Genomic DNA, 18691 nt, shown 5'->3' on the forward strand with positions numbered 1-18691 from the left:
GGAATGAAAAGCAGGGAATGAAGTCTTGAATGGAACTCATTTTTACAAAAAAACAAAACCACAAGTGGGATGGAAGAAGGGAGATGGAGATGTGAGATAACTCTTCCCTCTGGCCACTTACATCACTCCACACTGTGCGAATGAAAGATAGTCCACTAGCACATTGAGACCTTGGTTTTCATCGTTTAAAAATTCCCGCACCCATCTGGAAGAGAATAAAACAGAGTTATAGAGTCGCAGAGCAATACAGCACGGAAACAGGCCCTTCGGCCCAACCGGTCCATGGTGCCCTCCCAGCAAGTCCCAATTTCCCACGTTTGCCCTCTCATCCTGCCCCATCCATGTACTTACCCAAATGCTTATTAAATGTTGCTATTGTACCCACCTCAGCTTCCTCTGGCAGCTCATTCCATCGACACCCCACGCTCTGCGTGAAGACGTTGCCCCTCACGTCCCTTTTAAATCTTTCCCCTCTCACCTTAAACCTATGCCCTCTCGTTTTCAATTCCCCTTCCCTGGGAAAGGGAACTTGCACATCTTTGGACACTAAGGGGCAATTTAGCATGGCCAATCCATCTAACCTGCACATCTTTGGTTACTAAGGGACAATTTAGTATGGCCAATCCACCTAACCTGGACATCGTTGGACACTAAGGGGCAGTTTACCATGGCCAATCCACCTAACCTGGACATCTCTAGACACAAAGGGGCAATTTACCATGGCCAAGTCTTTCATTTTTCTTTCCAATCCATGACCTGCCAGTCCAAAGATGTGCAGGTTAGGTGGATTGGCTATGGTAAATTGCCCCTTAGTGTCCAAAGATGTGTGGGTTACGTGGATTGGCCATGCTAAGTTGTCCCTTCGAGTCCAAAGATGTGTAGGTTAGGTGGATTGGCCATGCTAAATTGTTCCTTCGTGTCCAAAGATGTGGAAATGCCGGTTTGGTGTTGGTGTGGGCGGCACGGTAGCACAGTGGTTAGCACTGCTGCTTCACAGCTCCAGGGTCCTGGGTTCGATTCCCGGCTCGGGTCACTGTCTGTGTGGAGTTTGCACATTCTCCTCGTGTCTGCGTGGGTTTCCTCCGGGTGCTCCGGTTTCCTCCCACAGTCCAAAGATGTGCGGGTTAGGTTGATTGGCCAGGTTAAAAATTGCCCCTTAGAGTCCTGGGATGTGTAGGTTAGAGGGATTAGTGGGTAAATATGTGGGGGTAGGGCCTGGGTGGGATTGTGGTCGGTGCAGACTCAATGGGCCGAATGGCCTCCTTCTGCACTGTAGGGTTTCTATGATTTCTACCCCAGTCCAAAGATACGTTGGCTAGGGGGATTAGTCATGCTAAATTGCCCCTTAGTGTCTAAAGATGTGGAAGTTTGGTGGATTGGCCATGCTAAATTGCCCCTTAGTGTCCAAAGATGTGTAGGTTAGGTGGATTGGCCATGGTAAATTGTCCCTTAGTGTCCAAAGATGTGGCGGTTAGGGGGATTAGTGAGGTAAACACCTGGGGTTACAGGGTTAGGGCCTGGGTAGGATGGTCTGGCAGAGAGTCGGTTCAGACTGGATGGGCCAAATGGCCTCCTTCTGCACTGTCGGGATTCTATGGATTGATTGCATTGCAGGGATTCTATGATTCTATGCACGGTTGTGGGTTGGTTAACTAAGCTGGGATTCATTGCTGCTCTTTCTCTCTCTCTCTCCTTTTTTCTTACTCATCAGCAGAAGTCACGAACAGAATGGTATTTATTAGCAGCAAAAGCCGCCTTAGTATCCACGTAAGAAGTCAAAAGCACGATATTAAAATTGAACTGGAGAAGGTTCTTCCCCCCCCCCCGCCAAGTGTATCCTGTCTCCTCTGAGCAATCAGGGGCCTATTAATTTTCGTCACGGAGATGCAGCAATGCGTTCCGATTTGTGGGAAGTGGTTCATTTCCTCCCCCGGCGCAGCTCACGCTATGGCGGTGAGGTTCCGCGTCTGCGCTGGTCCTAGACCCAGCGCGGCGTCTCAGGTCGGGCACTGCTGCCTTCTGAACATGCCCCTCTGCCCAAAATAGCAGTTGCTGTAACAAGCAGGAAGTGGAGGCCTAGCCTCACATCGGATGTACGCTTCAGGCAAATCTTTCTCCCCCCCCCGCCTCCTCCTCATGTGACGGAACTGAAGTGACACAAGGTCACAGACATTGTTGTGGTTCCATTTTTATTTATTTATTTGCTAATAAAGATGCTATTTCTGAAGGTTAATTATCTCTCTTTGCTGGCCAACATTGTCCCCTTTGTCCTCGAGCCATTAGCCTGCTTTGTCTTCAAATCCCGTCTGGAATAAAGTTTTCCTCCATCTTAGTGCTGGTTCTTTTCACTGAAGCAATTTTTCAACATCGAAAAAAAAACAGTTTTTACCAAGAAATAAAATGGTCCTCAAACACGCCCTAACCGGGAAAAAATAAAGAACTCCTTCAACAGTTCGTTTGGCACATCTGGTGTGATACTGAGGCAAAGAGATTGCTGCACACAGATTCCACTGTTGGCAAAAGTCAATGGCCCAGTGGTATTATCGCTAGACTATTAATCCAGCAACTCAGTTAACGTTCTGGGGGTGGGCGGCACTGTGGCACAGTGGTTAGCACTGCTGCCTCATGGTGCAGGGGACCCAGGTTCAATTCCGGCCTTGGGTCACGGTCTGTGTGGAGTTCTCCTCGTGTCTGCGTGGGATTCCTCCGGGTGCTCCGGTTTCCTCCCACAGTCCAAAGATGTGCAGGTTAGGTGGATTGGCCAGGTTAAATTGCCCCTTAGTGTCCAAAGATGTGCAGGTTAGGTGAATTGGCCCTGCTAAATTGCCCCTTAGTGTCCAAAGATGTGCAGGTTAGGTGGATTGGCCGTGCTAAATTGCCCCTTAGTGTCCAAAGATGTGTAGGTTAGATGGATTGGCCATGCTAAATTGCCCCTTAGTGTCCAAAGATGTGTAGGTTAGATGGATTGGCCATGCTAAATTGCTCCTTAGTGTCCAAAGATGTGCAGGTTAGGCACATTGGACACTAAGGGACAATTTAGCATGGCCAAAGAGGTGTAGTTTAAGGAGATTGGCCATGGCAAATTTCCCCTTAGTGTCAGGGGGATTAGCAGGGTAAATATGTGAGGTTACGGGAATAGGGCCTGAGTGGGATTGTGGTCGGTACAGACTCGATGGGCTGAATGGCCTCCTTCTGCACTGTAGGTGTTCTATGATTCTACGAATCCAGAGGCCTGCACGAATGATCTACAGACACAAGTTCAAATCCTCCCACAGGCGGCTGAAGGATTTAGATTCAGCTATAATTAGATAAACCTGGAATTTAAAAAAAAACTAGTGTCAGTCATGGTGACCATAAAACTACCAGATTGCCGAAGAATCCCATCTGGGTCACTAATGTCCTTTAGGGAAAGAAATCTGCCGTCCTTACCCGGTCTGGCCTACATGTGACTCCAGAGCCACAGCAATGTGGCTGCCTCTTAAATGTCCCTCTGAAATGGCCAAACAAGCCACTCAGGTTGTGTACAAGATGGTGAGTCACCTTCACAAGGGGCAATTATGGGTGGGCAACAAATGCCCGGCCTAGCCAGCGATGCCCTGCAAATGAATTTGAAACAACCTTGCAAATGACTGCCTTCTTGCAAGGAATATGGTGGGGTTTTTAAAATCCATATGGAAGGAAAGCAGATTGAGCCAATAAAAAAAACTGTTAAAAATCACGAGGGGGTACTGAGCTCATCCTCTTTTTCTTCTCTGGCAACCTTGTGGATCTCTGTTTCAGTTGAGATAAACTTCAATTTAATTTCTGATTTGAAGGAAAGGAGAGGGTGCAGAATGTAGTGTTAGTCACAGACAGGGTGAAGAGAAAGATCTGCTTAATATTTGATTTGATTTATTGTTGTCACATGTATTGGGGTACAGTGAAAAGTATTGTTTCTTGCGCGCTATACAGACAACACATACCGTTCATAGAGTACATAGGGGAGAAGGAAAGGAGAGGGTGCAGGAAATAGTGTTACAGTCACAGCTAGGGTGTAGAGAAAGATCAACTTAATATAAGGGAGGTCCATTCAAAGGTTTGATGGCAGCAGGGAAGAAGCTGTTCTCGAGTCGGTTGGTGCATGACCTCAGACTTTTGTATCTTTTTCCTGACGGAAGAAGGTGGAAGACAGAATGTCCGGGGTGCGTGGGGTCCTTAATTATGCTGGCTGCTTTTCCGAGGCAGCGGGAAGTGTAGACAGAGTCAATGGATGGGAGGCTGGTTTGCATGATGGACTGGGCTATGTTCATAACCCTTTGTAGTTCCTTGCAGTCTTGGGCAGAACAGGAGCCATGCCAAGCTGTGATACAACCAGAAAGGATGCTTTCTATGGTGCATCTGTAAAAATTGGTGAGAGTTGTAGCGGACATGCCAAATTTCCTTAGCCTCCTGAGAAAGTAGAGGCGTTGGTGGGGCTTTCTTAACTATAGCGCTGGCATGGGGGGACCAGGACAGGTAGTCTCTGGCCACCTTGATCAGAGGAGGATTTCCTTGGTTTTACTTGGCTCCCCATCACCCCAACTTAAGCAGGATCTTCCAGGAACATAGCACAGGGTGTCCACTCCAGAATTAGATAATAATGGGTTGTGAATCAGGGTAAGTAAAAGGATTAAAAGATGAACGATACCAGAGTTCGGGAAAACGCAGCCGTTCCTGCGCTCAATCACATGACCCCCCTGCACTAAGGTCTGATGGAGACCTAACCAAAGTTCAATGTCACCTGACAAGTGGCAGCGTGTATTCTTGCACAGCTAAGTTGGTTAGATGTTTGGAGAGTCACCTGGGAAGCTCTGTTGAAAGCAGTTTTGCTGGCTGTAAACAGATTTTGCGACCATGCTGCCCTGCAGAAGGCCGGCTGCCAAAAGCAAAATCAGCTTGTTGACCAGAGGGCGCGAGTCCCCGAGTGCACGTCCACTCATTCCGCTTGCACGTCGGGCCTACCTTGTTGGCCCGCCACAGTTCCCTGTCCCCTTTTCCTATTGGCCTGGTCTGCAGCTGGGAGATTGGCTGGGATGAGAGGGCGACCACCCAGCCTCCATTTTGTCACAGTGACAGGCAAGGTTGTGGGCTCAAAAGCACACTTCACTTCTTCCTGCAAGTGCAGAGGAGGCCATGTTGTGAACTCACAACCTTTCCTTTTCTGTTGGCCTGCTCCACACCGATCAGATCAGTGAGGTGGACAATTTTTCCTCTGTGTTGTTAAGAGCACAAGTGACGTGATTTTCGCCAGAGCGGGGACTCGAAGGCGATATTGGCTTCTGGGTGCAGTGTCGAAGTTACTCAGCACACTGGGTCAAAGTGTCTCATTCCCTCCTTGTTAACCTCCTGGGCCAAAGGCAGATCCTTGTCCATTATTCACCAAACCATGGCAAAGCGCCATGATTTTATTTTTTACAATGCGAGCCTGACCAATACTACCTGCCACCCACCAGCTACACGGTACATACTCTTGCGACTCGGCCACCGGTGTCTACCCCGCTCTGCAGGAAAGGATGTCCTGAGGCGTGGCACACCGGCGAGACTATGCAGACGCTACGACAACGGATGAATGAACACTGCTCGACAATCACCGGGCAGGAGTGTTCTCTTCCTGTTGGGGAGCACTTCAGCAGTCACGGGCGTTCAGCCTCTGATCTTCGGGTAAGCGTTCTCCAAGGCGGCCTTCAGGAGACACGACAACGCAGAATCGCTGAGCAGAAACTGATAGCCAAGTTCCGCACACATGAGGACGGCCTCAACCAAGATTTTGGGTTCATGTCACACTATCTGTAACCCCCCCATCATTTGGCCTGGGCTTGCAAAATCTCTAACTGTCCTGGCTTGAGACAATTCACATCTCTTTAACCTGTGATTAACCCTCTCTCCACTCACATTGTCTGTACCTGTAAAGACTTGATTAACTGCAAAGACTCACATGCCAACCATTATCTTGCAATTGTGTCTCTGTCTATATATGCCATGTTTGTGAACCCATCTCTCCACTTGCCTGATGAAGGAGCAGCACTCCGAAAGCTCGTGATTCCAAATAAACCTGTTGGACTTTAATCTGGTGTTGTGAGAGTTCTTAGTGCGAGGAGGTAGGCCCCAAGGCTCCAATCCATTGATTCCATTTACACTTCCCGCTGCCTCGGAAAAACAGCTAGCCAAGGACCCCACGCACCCTGGAGGAGGGAGGGTGGTGCTGGGTGGGGGGCTGTAGTATCCTGTTGTTCGCAGGGCCTGAGTGTGAACCCAGATGCTGGGGCCCCGCATGAGCTGAATTTTTCCCATGAGGCTATGTGGTTGTGTTCCTGACGTGAGTGCATGGCTGGAATTTTACCACCCAGCCCGCCACGGGAAGCGGAGCGGGCGAGGGGCGGAACATGGAAAGGTTGGGTGAACTGGGCGGGATTTTACAATTACAGAGCGAAGGTGGAAAATCCCACCCCATGTGTCAAACCATGTCTTGTGTCTCTGGTCTTATCCTGGTGTTCCTCTCTATTGCCAAGGTTCCTTTTCGTTCTCTGGGTCAGTGGGGTGCTGATATAGGCTCTGATTTATTACACTTGATCTCATGGTGTTTCCCTATGTCTTGTCGGAAGGGAACGGATTGTATCTTTCCCCCTAGATATTCCATCTCTGGGGGTCTTGCTGATTCTTCTCCTTAAACTGTATTTATTGGTGTCATAAGTCGGCTAACATTCACACTGCAATGAAATTACTGTGAAAATCGCCTAGTCGCCACACTCCAGCACCTGTTCAGGTACACTGAGGGGCAATTTAGCATGGCCAATCCACCTAACCTGCACATCTTTGGACACTAAGGGGCAATTTAGCATGGCCAATCCACCTAACCTGCACATCTTTGGACACTAAGGGGCAATTTAGCATGGCCAATCCACCTAACCTGCACATCTTTGGACACTAAGGGGCAATTTAGTATGGCCAATCCAGCTAACCTGTACATCTTTGGACACTAAGGGGCAATTTAGCATGGCCAATCCCCCCAATCTACATGTCTTTGGACACTAACGAGCAATTTAGCATGGCCAATCCCCCGAACCTGCACATCTTTGGACACTAAGGGGCAATTTAGCATGGCCAATCCACCCAACCTACACATCTTTGGACGCTAAGGGGCAATTTGGCACGGCCAATCCACTTAACCTGCACATCTTTGGACACGAAGGGGCAATTTAGCATGGCCAATCCACCTAACCTGCACATCTTTGGACACTAAGGGGCAATTTAGCACGGCCAATCCACCTAACCTACACATCTTGGAATACTAAGGGGCAATTTAGCATGGCCAATCCCCCAAACCGTTGACCTCGGGTGGGATTTTCCGGTTTTGGGGGCAGCGCAGCTGGAAAATCCCACCCCATAGGATGTACCCGACAGGAAACAGTTCCAATTTTAAACGCGAGGCCTTTTTTTAAAGAAGAAAAGAGAAATGGGTTTTAAGATAGGTCGGGGTTGAAGCAGAGCAAACGCTCTGGGAATTGGAGATAAATGCGAGATCTGTATCCATCAGCCTCTGGCACGTGGACTGAAGTAACTGGACAAAGGGAGTATTTAGAGGCATGCACAATGCACAACACATCTCCTTCAGAGAGAACTCGCAGACTTGAAACAAAAGGCTTCATCCAAAAGTGCGAAGCCCACCTTCCTCTCTCGGACACTCAGCACATAACTTGCTCAAGTTGCTGACACAGCACTGATGACTACACTCCCAAGGAATTATTCCTCTGTGACACCTCGAGGCACTTGGGTGGGAGGCACGGAGGCAACACGATAAATACATACACGGGAGTCTCTCTTCATTCCTTTCTGGAAAGCGCATGACGAGGAGCTTCTGGCCATTCTTCCGTATGATTAACCGTTTATATCCAAACTTTGTTTTAAAACAAAACGATCTTATTTCCTCTCAGCTGCCTTCCATTCCTGTCAAGTACAAGCTTACCACTTCTATCGCATGGAGAGACTGGCTTCAGGGAAATTTGAAACAGGAATATTTACAATCTGGTCGCTGACCCTCTCGAACAGTCATCGAATCATAGAATCCCGACAGTGCAGAAGGAGGCCCCCTGATACGAAGGGGCAATTTATCATAGCCAATCCACCTATCCTGCACATCTTTGGATATTAAGGGGCAATTTAGCACAGCCAATCCACCTGACCTACACATATTTGGACACTGAGGGGCAATTTAGCATGGCCAATCCACCGAACCTGCACATCTTTGGACACTGAGGGGCAATTTAGCATGGCCAATCCACCGAACCTGCACATCTTTGGACACTAAGGGGCAATTTAGCATGGCCAACCCCCCTAACCTGCACATCTTTGGAGTGCAGGAGGAAACCGGAGCACCCGGAGCAAACCCATGCATACATGGGGAGAATGTGCAAACTCCACACAGACAGTGACCCAAGCCGGGAATCGAACCCAGGTCCCTGGCGCTGTGAGGCAGCAGTGCTAACCGCTGTGCCGCCTTGCTAGAAACTAAAACAGTCTGGAGGTGAAATACAGACTCTAGGTTCACACCAAAAGCAAGACCCTGACGGAGGCGAGGATACCGTGTTTGCTCTTTTCAAGGAGATTTTAAACGTTACATCAGCAAACATTGCACGCATCCCAAATATGTCTTAGTGCTTTTTGTCCCCAAATCTTCTGCCCACAAGCCCCCGATGGGACGGGGATCCCAGCGACAATCCGGGAGCTGCTTCTCAGCACAGTTTCCCAGTCGAGATGGATGCATAGAACTGTTTCTCTCCAAACATCCTGCCATGCAACAATGCGGTGCACTCCACCATCTGTGAGGGGATGGTGACACTGGTCTGCCGTTATCACTGGATCTCGTGGATTCAGCAGTCGGCAGGAAGCCATTGTACGGTAGATAATGCAAGGCTTTTCCTCCAAGCTATCCAAGTGCAAGCTGAGACTGTACAATAGCATATCCGACACTCTGTTTCCACCATTCATTCACCAGCTCCCCTCCCCAACCCTGAACAGATTAGATTCCTTTCCATTCAGGCACCTTAACCCCTGAAATGCCTCTCTCCTTTGCCCCATTACATGGCCTGCAACTCCTTACTTCTTTTACATTCAGTTTAGTTGTTAGCATCAGAAGTTGGCTGACATTAACACTGCAGTGAAGTTACAGTGAAAATCCCCTAGTCGCCGCACTCCTGTTTGGGTACACTGAGGGAGAATTTAGCATGGCCAATCCACCTGACCTTCGCATCTTTGGACGCTAAGGGGCAATTTAGCATGGCCATTCCACCTCACCTACACATCTTTGGACATGAAGGGGCAATTTAGCATGGCCAATCCACCTCACCTACACATCTTTGGACATGAAGGGGCAATTTAGCATGGCCATTCCACCTAACCTACACATCTTTGGACATGAAGGGGCAATTTAGCATGGCCAATCCACCTCACCTACACATCTTTGGACATGAAGGGGCAATTTAGCATGGCCATTCCACCTAACCTACACATCTTTGGACATGAAGGGGCAATTTTGCATGGCCAATCCATCTAACCTGCACATCTTTGGACATGAAGGGGCAATTTTGCATGGCCAATCCACCTAACCTGCACATCTTTGGACACTAAGGGACAATTTAGCATGGCCATTCCACCTAACCTACACATCTTTGGACATGAAGGGGCAATTTTGCATGGCCAATCCACCTAACCTGCACATCTTTGGACACTAAGGGACAATTTAGCATGGCCAATCCACCTGACGTCCACATCCTTGGACACTAAGGGACAATTTAGCATGGCCAATCCACCTAACCTGCACATCTTTGGACATGAAGGGGCAATTTTGCATGGCCAATCCACCTAACCTGCACATCTTTGGACACTAAGGGACAATTTAGCATGGCCAATCCACCTAACGTGCACATCCTTGGACACTAAGGGACAATTTAGCATGGCCAATCCACCTAACCTGCACATCTTTGGACATGAAGGGGCAATTTTGCATGGCCAATCCACCTAACCTGCACATCTTTGGACACTAAGGGACAATTTAGCATGGCCAATCCACCTAACGTCCACATCCTTGGACGTTAAGGGACAATTTAGCATGGCCAATCCACCTAACCCACACATCTTCGGATGAAACGGGGGGGGGGGGGCGATCAAATCCTTAGGCCTCACCACCTTTGGAAAACCTCTCATTACGAGCGCCTCTCTGCATCTCTCCTTCCCTTGCTGGATACCCACCTCCTCCCTGACTTCAGTTTGGTGAAGTGCCGGGAGTCTAGGCTAGCAGCCCCGCTGCTGCGTTCTTCTAATCGATCTACAGCGAGCACCACCTCGGAGGAATGAACAAGGTCAGAGCACACTCACCCAATGTAATTGGTCCGGAGGGAGATCTCCAGCTCCCGCAACACTTTGGTCGATTCTTGCACCCGGCGTCGGAATTTCTGCAATGGAAAAAAGGAAGGGGGAGGTTAGTGGGGGGTGCGAGTTGTGTAGCTTCTTGGCCGGGGCATTAGACAGAGGACCACATGGGAGGCACAGGATTAAAATGGTACAGCTGGTCACTCTGTGGTTGGACAGTTAGACAATTGCAAATCAGACAACCGAATTGCCAAATTTGACACCAAAATAAGCTTCTGGGCACAGATTTCTCCCCTTGTATCAACCCCGATCTCAGCTTAACTGCTACTCAAACTCAACTGGACTCACCACATAAACACAGTGACTACAAGAGCAGGTCAGAGGCTGGGAATCCTGCAGTGAGTAACTCACCTCCTGACTCCCCAAAGCCTGTCCACCATCTACAAGGTACAAGTCAGGAGTGTGATGGAATACTCCCCACTTGCCTGGATGGGTGCGGCTCCAACAACACTCAAGAAGCTCAACACCATCCAGGACAAAGCAGCCCCGCTTGATTGGCCCCCCATCCACAAACATTCACTCCCTCCACCACCGACGCTCAGTAGCAGCAGTGTGTACCATCTACAAGATGCACTGCAGCAACTCACCAAGGCTCCTTAGACAGCACCTTCCAAACCCACGACCACTCCCATCTAGAAGGACAAGGGCAGCAGATACCTGGGAACACCACCACCTGCAAGTTCCCCTCCAAACCACTCACCATCCTGACTTGGAAATATATCGCCGTTCCTTCACAGTCGCTGGGTCAAAATGGCCAATCCACCTAACCTGCATATCTTTGGACACTGAGGGACAATTTAGCATGGCCAATCCACCTAACCTACACATCTTTGGACACTAAGGGGCAATTTAGCATGGCCAATCCACCTAAGCTGCACATCTTTGGACACTGAGGGGCAATTTAGCATGGCCAATCCACCTAACCTGCACATCTTTGGACACTGAGGGGCAATTTAGCATGGCCAATCCACCTAACCTACACATCTTTGGACTGCAGGAGGAAACCGGAGCACCCGGAGGAAACTCACGCAGACACAGGGAGAATGTGCAAACTCCACACAGTCAGTGACCCGAGACCGGAATCGAACCCGGGTCCCTGGCACTGTGAGGCAGCAGTGCTAACCACTGTGCCACCAAGCCGACCAGCAAATCAAATTTCCCCTCATCTTGTCCTCAATGTCTTCCTCACCAAACCCCCCTCCCCTGCCCATTCTCCGAACACTGGCTCCTTGAAACATTGCCCTGTTGCTAATCACAGGGAACTGGATGACTGGCGCATTGTATTTACAGCACGGAGACAGGCCATTTGGCCCGACTGCTCCATGCCACAGTTTGTGCTCAACCCGAGCCTCCACCCATGTTATCAGCATGTCCTTCTATCCTTTTTCTCTCGCACATTCTTATCTCGCTTCCCTTTCAACTTATCAATGTTAATCGCCTCAACTGCCTATGGTAGTGAGTTCCCCATTCTAATCACTCTCTGGACAATTCTTCCGAGTTCTTCATCAGGCATGTTAGTGGCTGCAATCAATCATTTACGAGGCGATGGCCTAGTGGTATTATCGCTATACTGTCAATCCAGAAAATCAGCTCATGTTCTGGGGCACTCGGGTTCGAATCCCGCCACGGCAGATGGTGGAATTTGAATTCAATAAAATTCTGGATTTAAGAGTCTACTGATAACCATGAAACCATTCTCGGGTAAAACCCATGTGGTTCATTAATGTCCTTTGGGGAAGGAAATCCAGAGCCACAGCAATGTGGTTGACTCTCAACTGCCCTTGGGCAACTAGGGATGGGCAATAAATGCTGGCCAGCCAGCAACGCCCATGTCCCACAAATGAATCAAGAAACAACTTTCTCCTCCTTTCCTCCTCTCTCTCTCACACACATGTGAAAACGCACGTCACCAGAACCCAAAGCAAGCTCTGTCCCCACTGCACACCAGCTTGTGTGAGGGCACCCTTACGCCAACTCACTGACCTACCCATCAGAGACAGCGACAGTTGTTACTTGAGCCTCTCGGGAGCCAGTGCAGACAAATACATCTTTTGGTTATTGGTGAATTCTGGGCTCATTCAGGGGAGGGTCAAAGTTAGCAAGGTTTGAAATACCTGCACGCACTTAGGGGAGATGGTAGCACAGTTACATGACTGGATGCGTGATCCTGAAGCCTCAGGGGAGGCGATGGCCTCGTGGTATTATCGCTGGACTTTTAATCCAGAAACTGGATTAAAGATTGGGCGGCACGGTAGCACAGTGGTTAGCACTGCTGCTTCACAGCTCCAGGGACCTGGGTTCGATTCCCGGCTCGGGTCACTGTCTGTGTGGAGTTTGCACATTCTCCTCGTGTCTGCGTGGGTTTCCTCCGGGTGCTCCGGTTTCCTCCCACAGTCCAAAGATGTGCGGGTTAGGTTGATTGGCCATGCTAAAATTGCCCCTTAGTGTCCTGAGATGCGCAGGTTCAAGGGATTAGCGGGTAAAATATGGGGGTAGGGCCTGGGTGGGATTGTAGTCGGTGCAGACTCGATGGGCCAAATGGCCTCTTTCTGCACTGTAGGGTTTCTATGAATTCTATGAAAAACTCAGCTAATGTTCTGGGGATCCAGGTTCGAATCCCGCCACGGCAGATGGTGGAATTTGAATTCAATAAAAAATATCTGGAATTAAGAATCTCCTGATGACCATTGTCGGAAAAACCCATCTGGTTCATTAATGTCCCTTTGGGAAGGAAATCTGCCGTCCTTACCCAGTCGGGCCTACATGTGACTCCAGAGACCCCAGACTACATGTGCGTCCAAAGATGTGCGGGTTAGGTTGATTGGCTATGCTAAAAATTGCCCTTAGTGTCCTGAGATGTGTAGGTTAGAGGGATTAGGGGGTAAAATATGTAGAGATCTGGGGGAGGGCCTGGGTGGGATTGTGGTCGGTGCAGACTCGATGGGCCGAATGGCCTCTTTCTGTCCTGTAGGGTTTCTATGTTTCTAGAGCCACAGCAATGTGGTTGACTCTCAACTGCCCTCCAAGGGCAACTGGGGATGGGCAATAAATGCTGACCCAGCCAGCGACGCCATGTCCCACGAATGAATATAAAAAAAATACTCTGAGGACGTGGGTTCAAATCCCACTGTGGGAGCTGGTGGAATTTAAAGTCAAATAACAAAATCAAGAGGTTCACTAGATTGATTCCAGAGATGAGGGGTTTGTCGTATGAAGGGAGATTGAACAGTTTAGGCCGATACTCTCTGGAATTTAGAAGAATGAGGGGGGATCAGATTGAGGTTTACAAGATGATAAAAGGTGTGGATAAAGTAGACGTGGAGCGGATGCTTCCTCTTGTGGGACATTCTAGGACGAGAGGTCTTAGGATAAGGGACAGCAAATTTAAAACAGAGTTGGGGAGAAACTACTTCTCCCAAAGGGTTGTGAATCTGTGGAATTCGCTGCCCCAAAGTGCGGTGGATGCTGGGAAAGTGAGTACATTTAAGGAGGAGTTAGACAGATTTTTAATGGGTTGAAGGGTTATGGGGGGGAAGGCAGGAAAATGGGGATGAGAAGCATGTCAGCCATGGCGGAGCAGACTCGATGGGCCGAATGGCCTAATTCTGTTCCTATATCTTATGAAGAATCGAAAGCTAATCTCAGCAATGGCAACCATGAAACTGTCAATTGTCATTTTAAAAAATCCATCTGGTTCACTAACGTCCTTCAGGGAAAATCATCCTTGCCCGGCCTGGCCTACACGCGAGTTCAGATCCGCAGAAATATGGTTGATTCAGAATTTCCCTCAGAAATGACCACTCAACTCAAGGGGCAATTAGGGATGGGCAAACAAATGCCAGCCTTGCCAGGGACACCCACAGCCCATGAAAGAATAAAGAAAAAAATAAAATATTGCTTGGCAGAAAACAAGTTGTTTTCTGACATTTACTTCGAGTGGGGAGCCTTACTCGCTGAGAGGCGGCCCTATTGGAGTCTGACCAGAATTTCTGACCTTTGACCTCTCAAGGAGCAGTTAGTCAGAAAATTCCTGTGTAGGCTTTCAGCAATTCTACGTCGAGAACAGTTCCATTACCAGGCAAGAAAGCCGCGTCTTAGCTCAGAGGGGAGGCGATGGCCTAGTGGTATTATCGCGAGACTATTAATCCAGAAACTCAGCTAATGTTCTGGGGAACCGGGTTCGAATCCCGCCACGGCAGATGATGGAATCTGAATTCAATTTTAAAAATCTAGTTTTGATCACCAACGATCTGGCCAGCACTGCTGCCTCACAGCGCCAGGGTCCCAGGTTCAATTCCGGCCTCGGGTCACTGACTGTGTGGAGTTTGCACTTTCTCCCCATATCTGCGTGGGTTTCCTCCGGGTGCTCCGGTTTCCTCCCACAGTCCAAAGTGAGTTAGGTTGATTGGCCATGATAAATTGACCCGGGTGTCAGGGGGATTAGCAGGGCAAATGTGTGGGGTTACAGAAAAAGGGCCTGGGTGGGATTGTGGTCGGCACAGACTCGATGGGCTGAATGGCCTCATTCTGAACTGTAAGGATTCTAACCTGTCCTGGTCCCCCCACGCCGACAATATAGTTAAGAAAACCCACCAACTCCTCCACTTTCTCCGGAGCTAAGAAAACTGGGCATGTCAGCTACGACTCTCACCAACTTTTACAGATGCACCATAGAAAGTATTCTTTCTGGTTGTATCACAGCTTGGTATGGGCTCCTGCTCTGCCCAAGACTGCAAGGAACTATAAAGGGTCATTAACATAGCCCAGTCCATCACGCAAACCAGCCTCCCATCCATTGACTCTGTCTACACTTCCCGCTGCCTTGGAAAAGCAGCCAGCAGAATCAGGACCCCACACATCTCGGACATTCGCTCTTCCACCTTCTTCCGTCGGGAAAAAGATATAAAAGTCTGAGATCATGGACCAACCGACTCAAGAACAAGTTCTTCCCTGCTGCCATCAGACGTTCGAATGGACTTACTTTGTATTAAGTTGATCTTTCTCTAAACCTGAACTATGACTGTAACACTACATTCTGCACTCTCTCCTTTCCTTCTCCCCTGTGTACTCTATGAACGGTATGCTTTGTCTGTATAGTGCACAAGAAACAATACTTTTCACTGTATCCCAATACATGTGACAACAATAAATGAAATCAAATATTAAGCTGATCTTTCTCTACACCTTATCTGTAACTGAAACACTACATTCTGCACCCTCTCCTTTCCTTCTCCCCTATGTACTCTATGAACAGTGTATTTTGTCTGTATAGTGCGCAAGAAACAATACTTTTCACTGTATACTAATACATGTACAATAATAAATCAAATCAAATATCTGGAATTAAGAATCTACTGATGACCATGAAACCATTGTCGATTGTTGGAAAAACCCATCTGGTTCACTAAAGTCCTTTAGGGGAGGAAATCTACCGTCCTTACCCAGTCTGGCCTACATGTGACTCCAGAGCCACAGCAATGTGGTTGACTTTCAACTGCCCTCTGAACAAGGGCAATTAGGGATGGGCGATGAATGCTGGTCAGCCAGCGACGCCCATGTCCCATGAATGAATAAAAAAAAGCCTCAGCACACTGGCATTGACCCAGCAGCCGGTGCCATCACCTGAACCGCAATCTGGAAGTGTTATTGAGGACCTCGGTGGATATGGGCAGACCGTTTAGTTGCCTGTCTAGAATCACAAGTCAAAATCGCCATGGGGCAAAGCTCCTGATAGCTGGAGGTTGGTAAACAAATTTGGTCAATTTACAGCCCCATGGATAGTGTTACAATCATCAATGCCAGATTTGAAAGGACAGTGCAATATGTCTTCACAGAAAATATTTTTAAATACGCACAGCTCATGTGTCATGCCGGAATTTGACAGAGGCCTTTTATTCAGGAGTGTGTAACCAAAGTTCCTTTTTACCTTCTTGGTGACTCCTGGGTCCAAGTAGCTCTTCAGTTTCTGGATGTAGGTGTGTGGCGGATTCTTCACCTGAAAGCGCTCCTGACAACACAGAGAGAAACAAAGCAGTCAGAGGGTCATTCCGTCTCCAACACAACACAGCGGGAAATGAAAAACTCGCTTCAAAACACACCTGGCAAATGCAGGAACCACTCAATTGTAAACTTGCATCAATCCACTTTCAATATTGAACCATAGAACCCCTACAGTGCAGAAGGAGACCATTCGGCCCATCGAGTCTGCACCAACTCTCCAAAAGGGCATCTTACCTAGGCCATCTCCATTACCCTATCCCCATAACCCCATTCATCATGGCCAAACCACCTAGCCTGCAGATCTTTGGACACTAAGGGGCAATTTAGCATGGCCAAACCACCTAGCCCACAGATCTTTGGACACTAAGGGGCAATTTAGCATGGTCAATCCACCTAACCTACACATTTTTAGACACTGAGGGGCAACTTACTATGGCCAATCCACCTAATCTGCACATTTTTGGACACTAAGGGGCAATTTAGCATGGCCAATCCACCTAACCTGCACATCTTTGGACACTAAGGAGCAATTTAGCATGGCCAATCCACCTACGCTACACATCTTTGGACACTAAGGAGCAATTTAGCATGACCAATCCACCTAACCTGCACATCTTTGGACTGTGGGAGGAAACCGGGGCACCCGGAGGAAACCCACGCAGACACGGGGAGAACGTGCAGACTCCACACAGACAGTGACCCAAGCCGGGAATCGAACCCGGGTCCCTGGCGCTGTGAGGCAGCAGTGCTAACCACTGTGCTACCTGATCGTACAGAAGGGAAATCATTTGGATAATGATGTGTTCGAATCCCGCCACGGCAGATGGTGCAATTTGAATTCAATGAAAAACATCTGGAATTAAGAATCTACTGATGAAAACATTGTTGGAAAATCCCATTCGGTTCACTAGTGTCCTTTAGTGAAGGAAATCTGCCGTCCTTACCCGGTCTGGCCTACATGTGACTCCAGAGCCACAGCAATGTGGTTGACTCTCAACTGCCCTCCAAGGGCAACTAGGGATGGGCAATAAATGCTGGACAGCCAGCGACGCACATGTCCCACAAATGAATACTAAAAAAAATGGCAGATGGAACATGATGTTGGAAAACATTATGTGAGGCCCATTTTAGTAGGAAGAACAGAAAAGTAGACTATTATTTAAGTGGAGAGAGACTGCAGAAAGCTGCAGTGCAGAGGGATCTGGGTGTCTTGTACAGGAAGTAGAGTTAGCATGCAGCAAGGGAGGCAAACTGGTCTTCATTGCAAGGAGAAGGCAGGAAATCTTGCTGCAACTGTATTGGGTGCTGATGAGGCCACACCCGGAGTACGGTGCACAGTTTTTGTCTCCTTATGCTCGGCGGGATAGACTTGTATCGGAGACAGTTGAGAGGAAGGGTCGCCGGGCTGATTACTGCGATTAAGGGGTCTGCCTTATGAGGAAAGGTTGAACAGGCTGGGCCTATACTCATCGGAGTTTAGACAAATTATACAGTAAATGGTAGAACCCTTCGGACAGGCAGAGGGATCTGGGCGTACATGTCCACCGATCACTGAAAGTGGCAGCGCAGGTAGATAAGGTAGTCAAGAAGGCATACAGCATGCTTGCCTTCATCGGTCGGGGCATTGAGTATTGGCGGGTCATGGAATATAGTGTACAATATTGTGTACAATTCTGATCACCACACTACCAGAAGGATGTGGATGCTTTGGAGAGGGTACAGAAGAGGTTTACCAAGATGTTGCCTGGTATGGAGGGTATTAGCTATGAGGAGAGGGTAGAGAAACTCGGTTTGTTCTCACTGGAATGACGGAGGTTGAGGGGCGACCTGATAGAAGTTTACAAGATTATGAGTGGCCTGGACAGAGTGGATAGTCAGAAGCTTTTTCCCAGGGTGGAAAAGTCAAGTACTAGGGGGCATAGGTTTAAGGTGCGTGGGGGAAAGTTTAGAGGAGATGTGCGAGGCACGTTTTTTTACACAGAGGGTGGTGAATGTCTGGAACGCGCTGCCCGGGGAGGTGGTGGGAGCAGGTACGATAGCGGCATTTAAGGGAAAACTAGACGAATACATGAATAGGATGGGAATGGAAGGATACGGACTCTAAGTGCATACGGTTTTAGTTTAGGCAGGCATCATGATCGGCGCAGGAGGGCCGAAGGGCCTGTTCCTGTGCTGTAGTTTTCTTTGTTCTTTGAATGAGAGATGATCTTAGAGTTAAAGTTTTTTTATTAGTCACAAATAGGCTTAA

General features: G+C 48.6%; 1 protein-coding gene across 1 annotated transcript in view; it reads right to left on the minus strand.

Moving 5' to 3' along the window:
- Positions 1–18691, minus strand: part of LOC144488690 (formin-like protein 3) — a gene marked incomplete at its 3' end in the record, with an annotated part of 72829 nt that overhangs the window by 46414 nt on the left and 7724 nt on the right. Inside the window, exons 3-5 of the mRNA XM_078206779.1 lie at positions 16370–16450; positions 10390–10466; positions 122–205 (exon numbers count right to left, since the gene is read on the minus strand). Coding sequence (XP_078062905.1) covers positions 122–205; positions 10390–10466; positions 16370–16450 — 242 coding nt within the window. The remainder of the gene's footprint in view (positions 1–121; positions 206–10389; positions 10467–16369; positions 16451–18691) is intronic.

The sequence above is a fragment of the Mustelus asterias genome, unplaced genomic scaffold, assembly GCF_964213995.1.
Source record: "Mustelus asterias unplaced genomic scaffold, sMusAst1.hap1.1 HAP1_SCAFFOLD_1776, whole genome shotgun sequence".
NCBI classification, from domain to species: domain Eukaryota; kingdom Metazoa; phylum Chordata; class Chondrichthyes; order Carcharhiniformes; family Triakidae; genus Mustelus; species Mustelus asterias.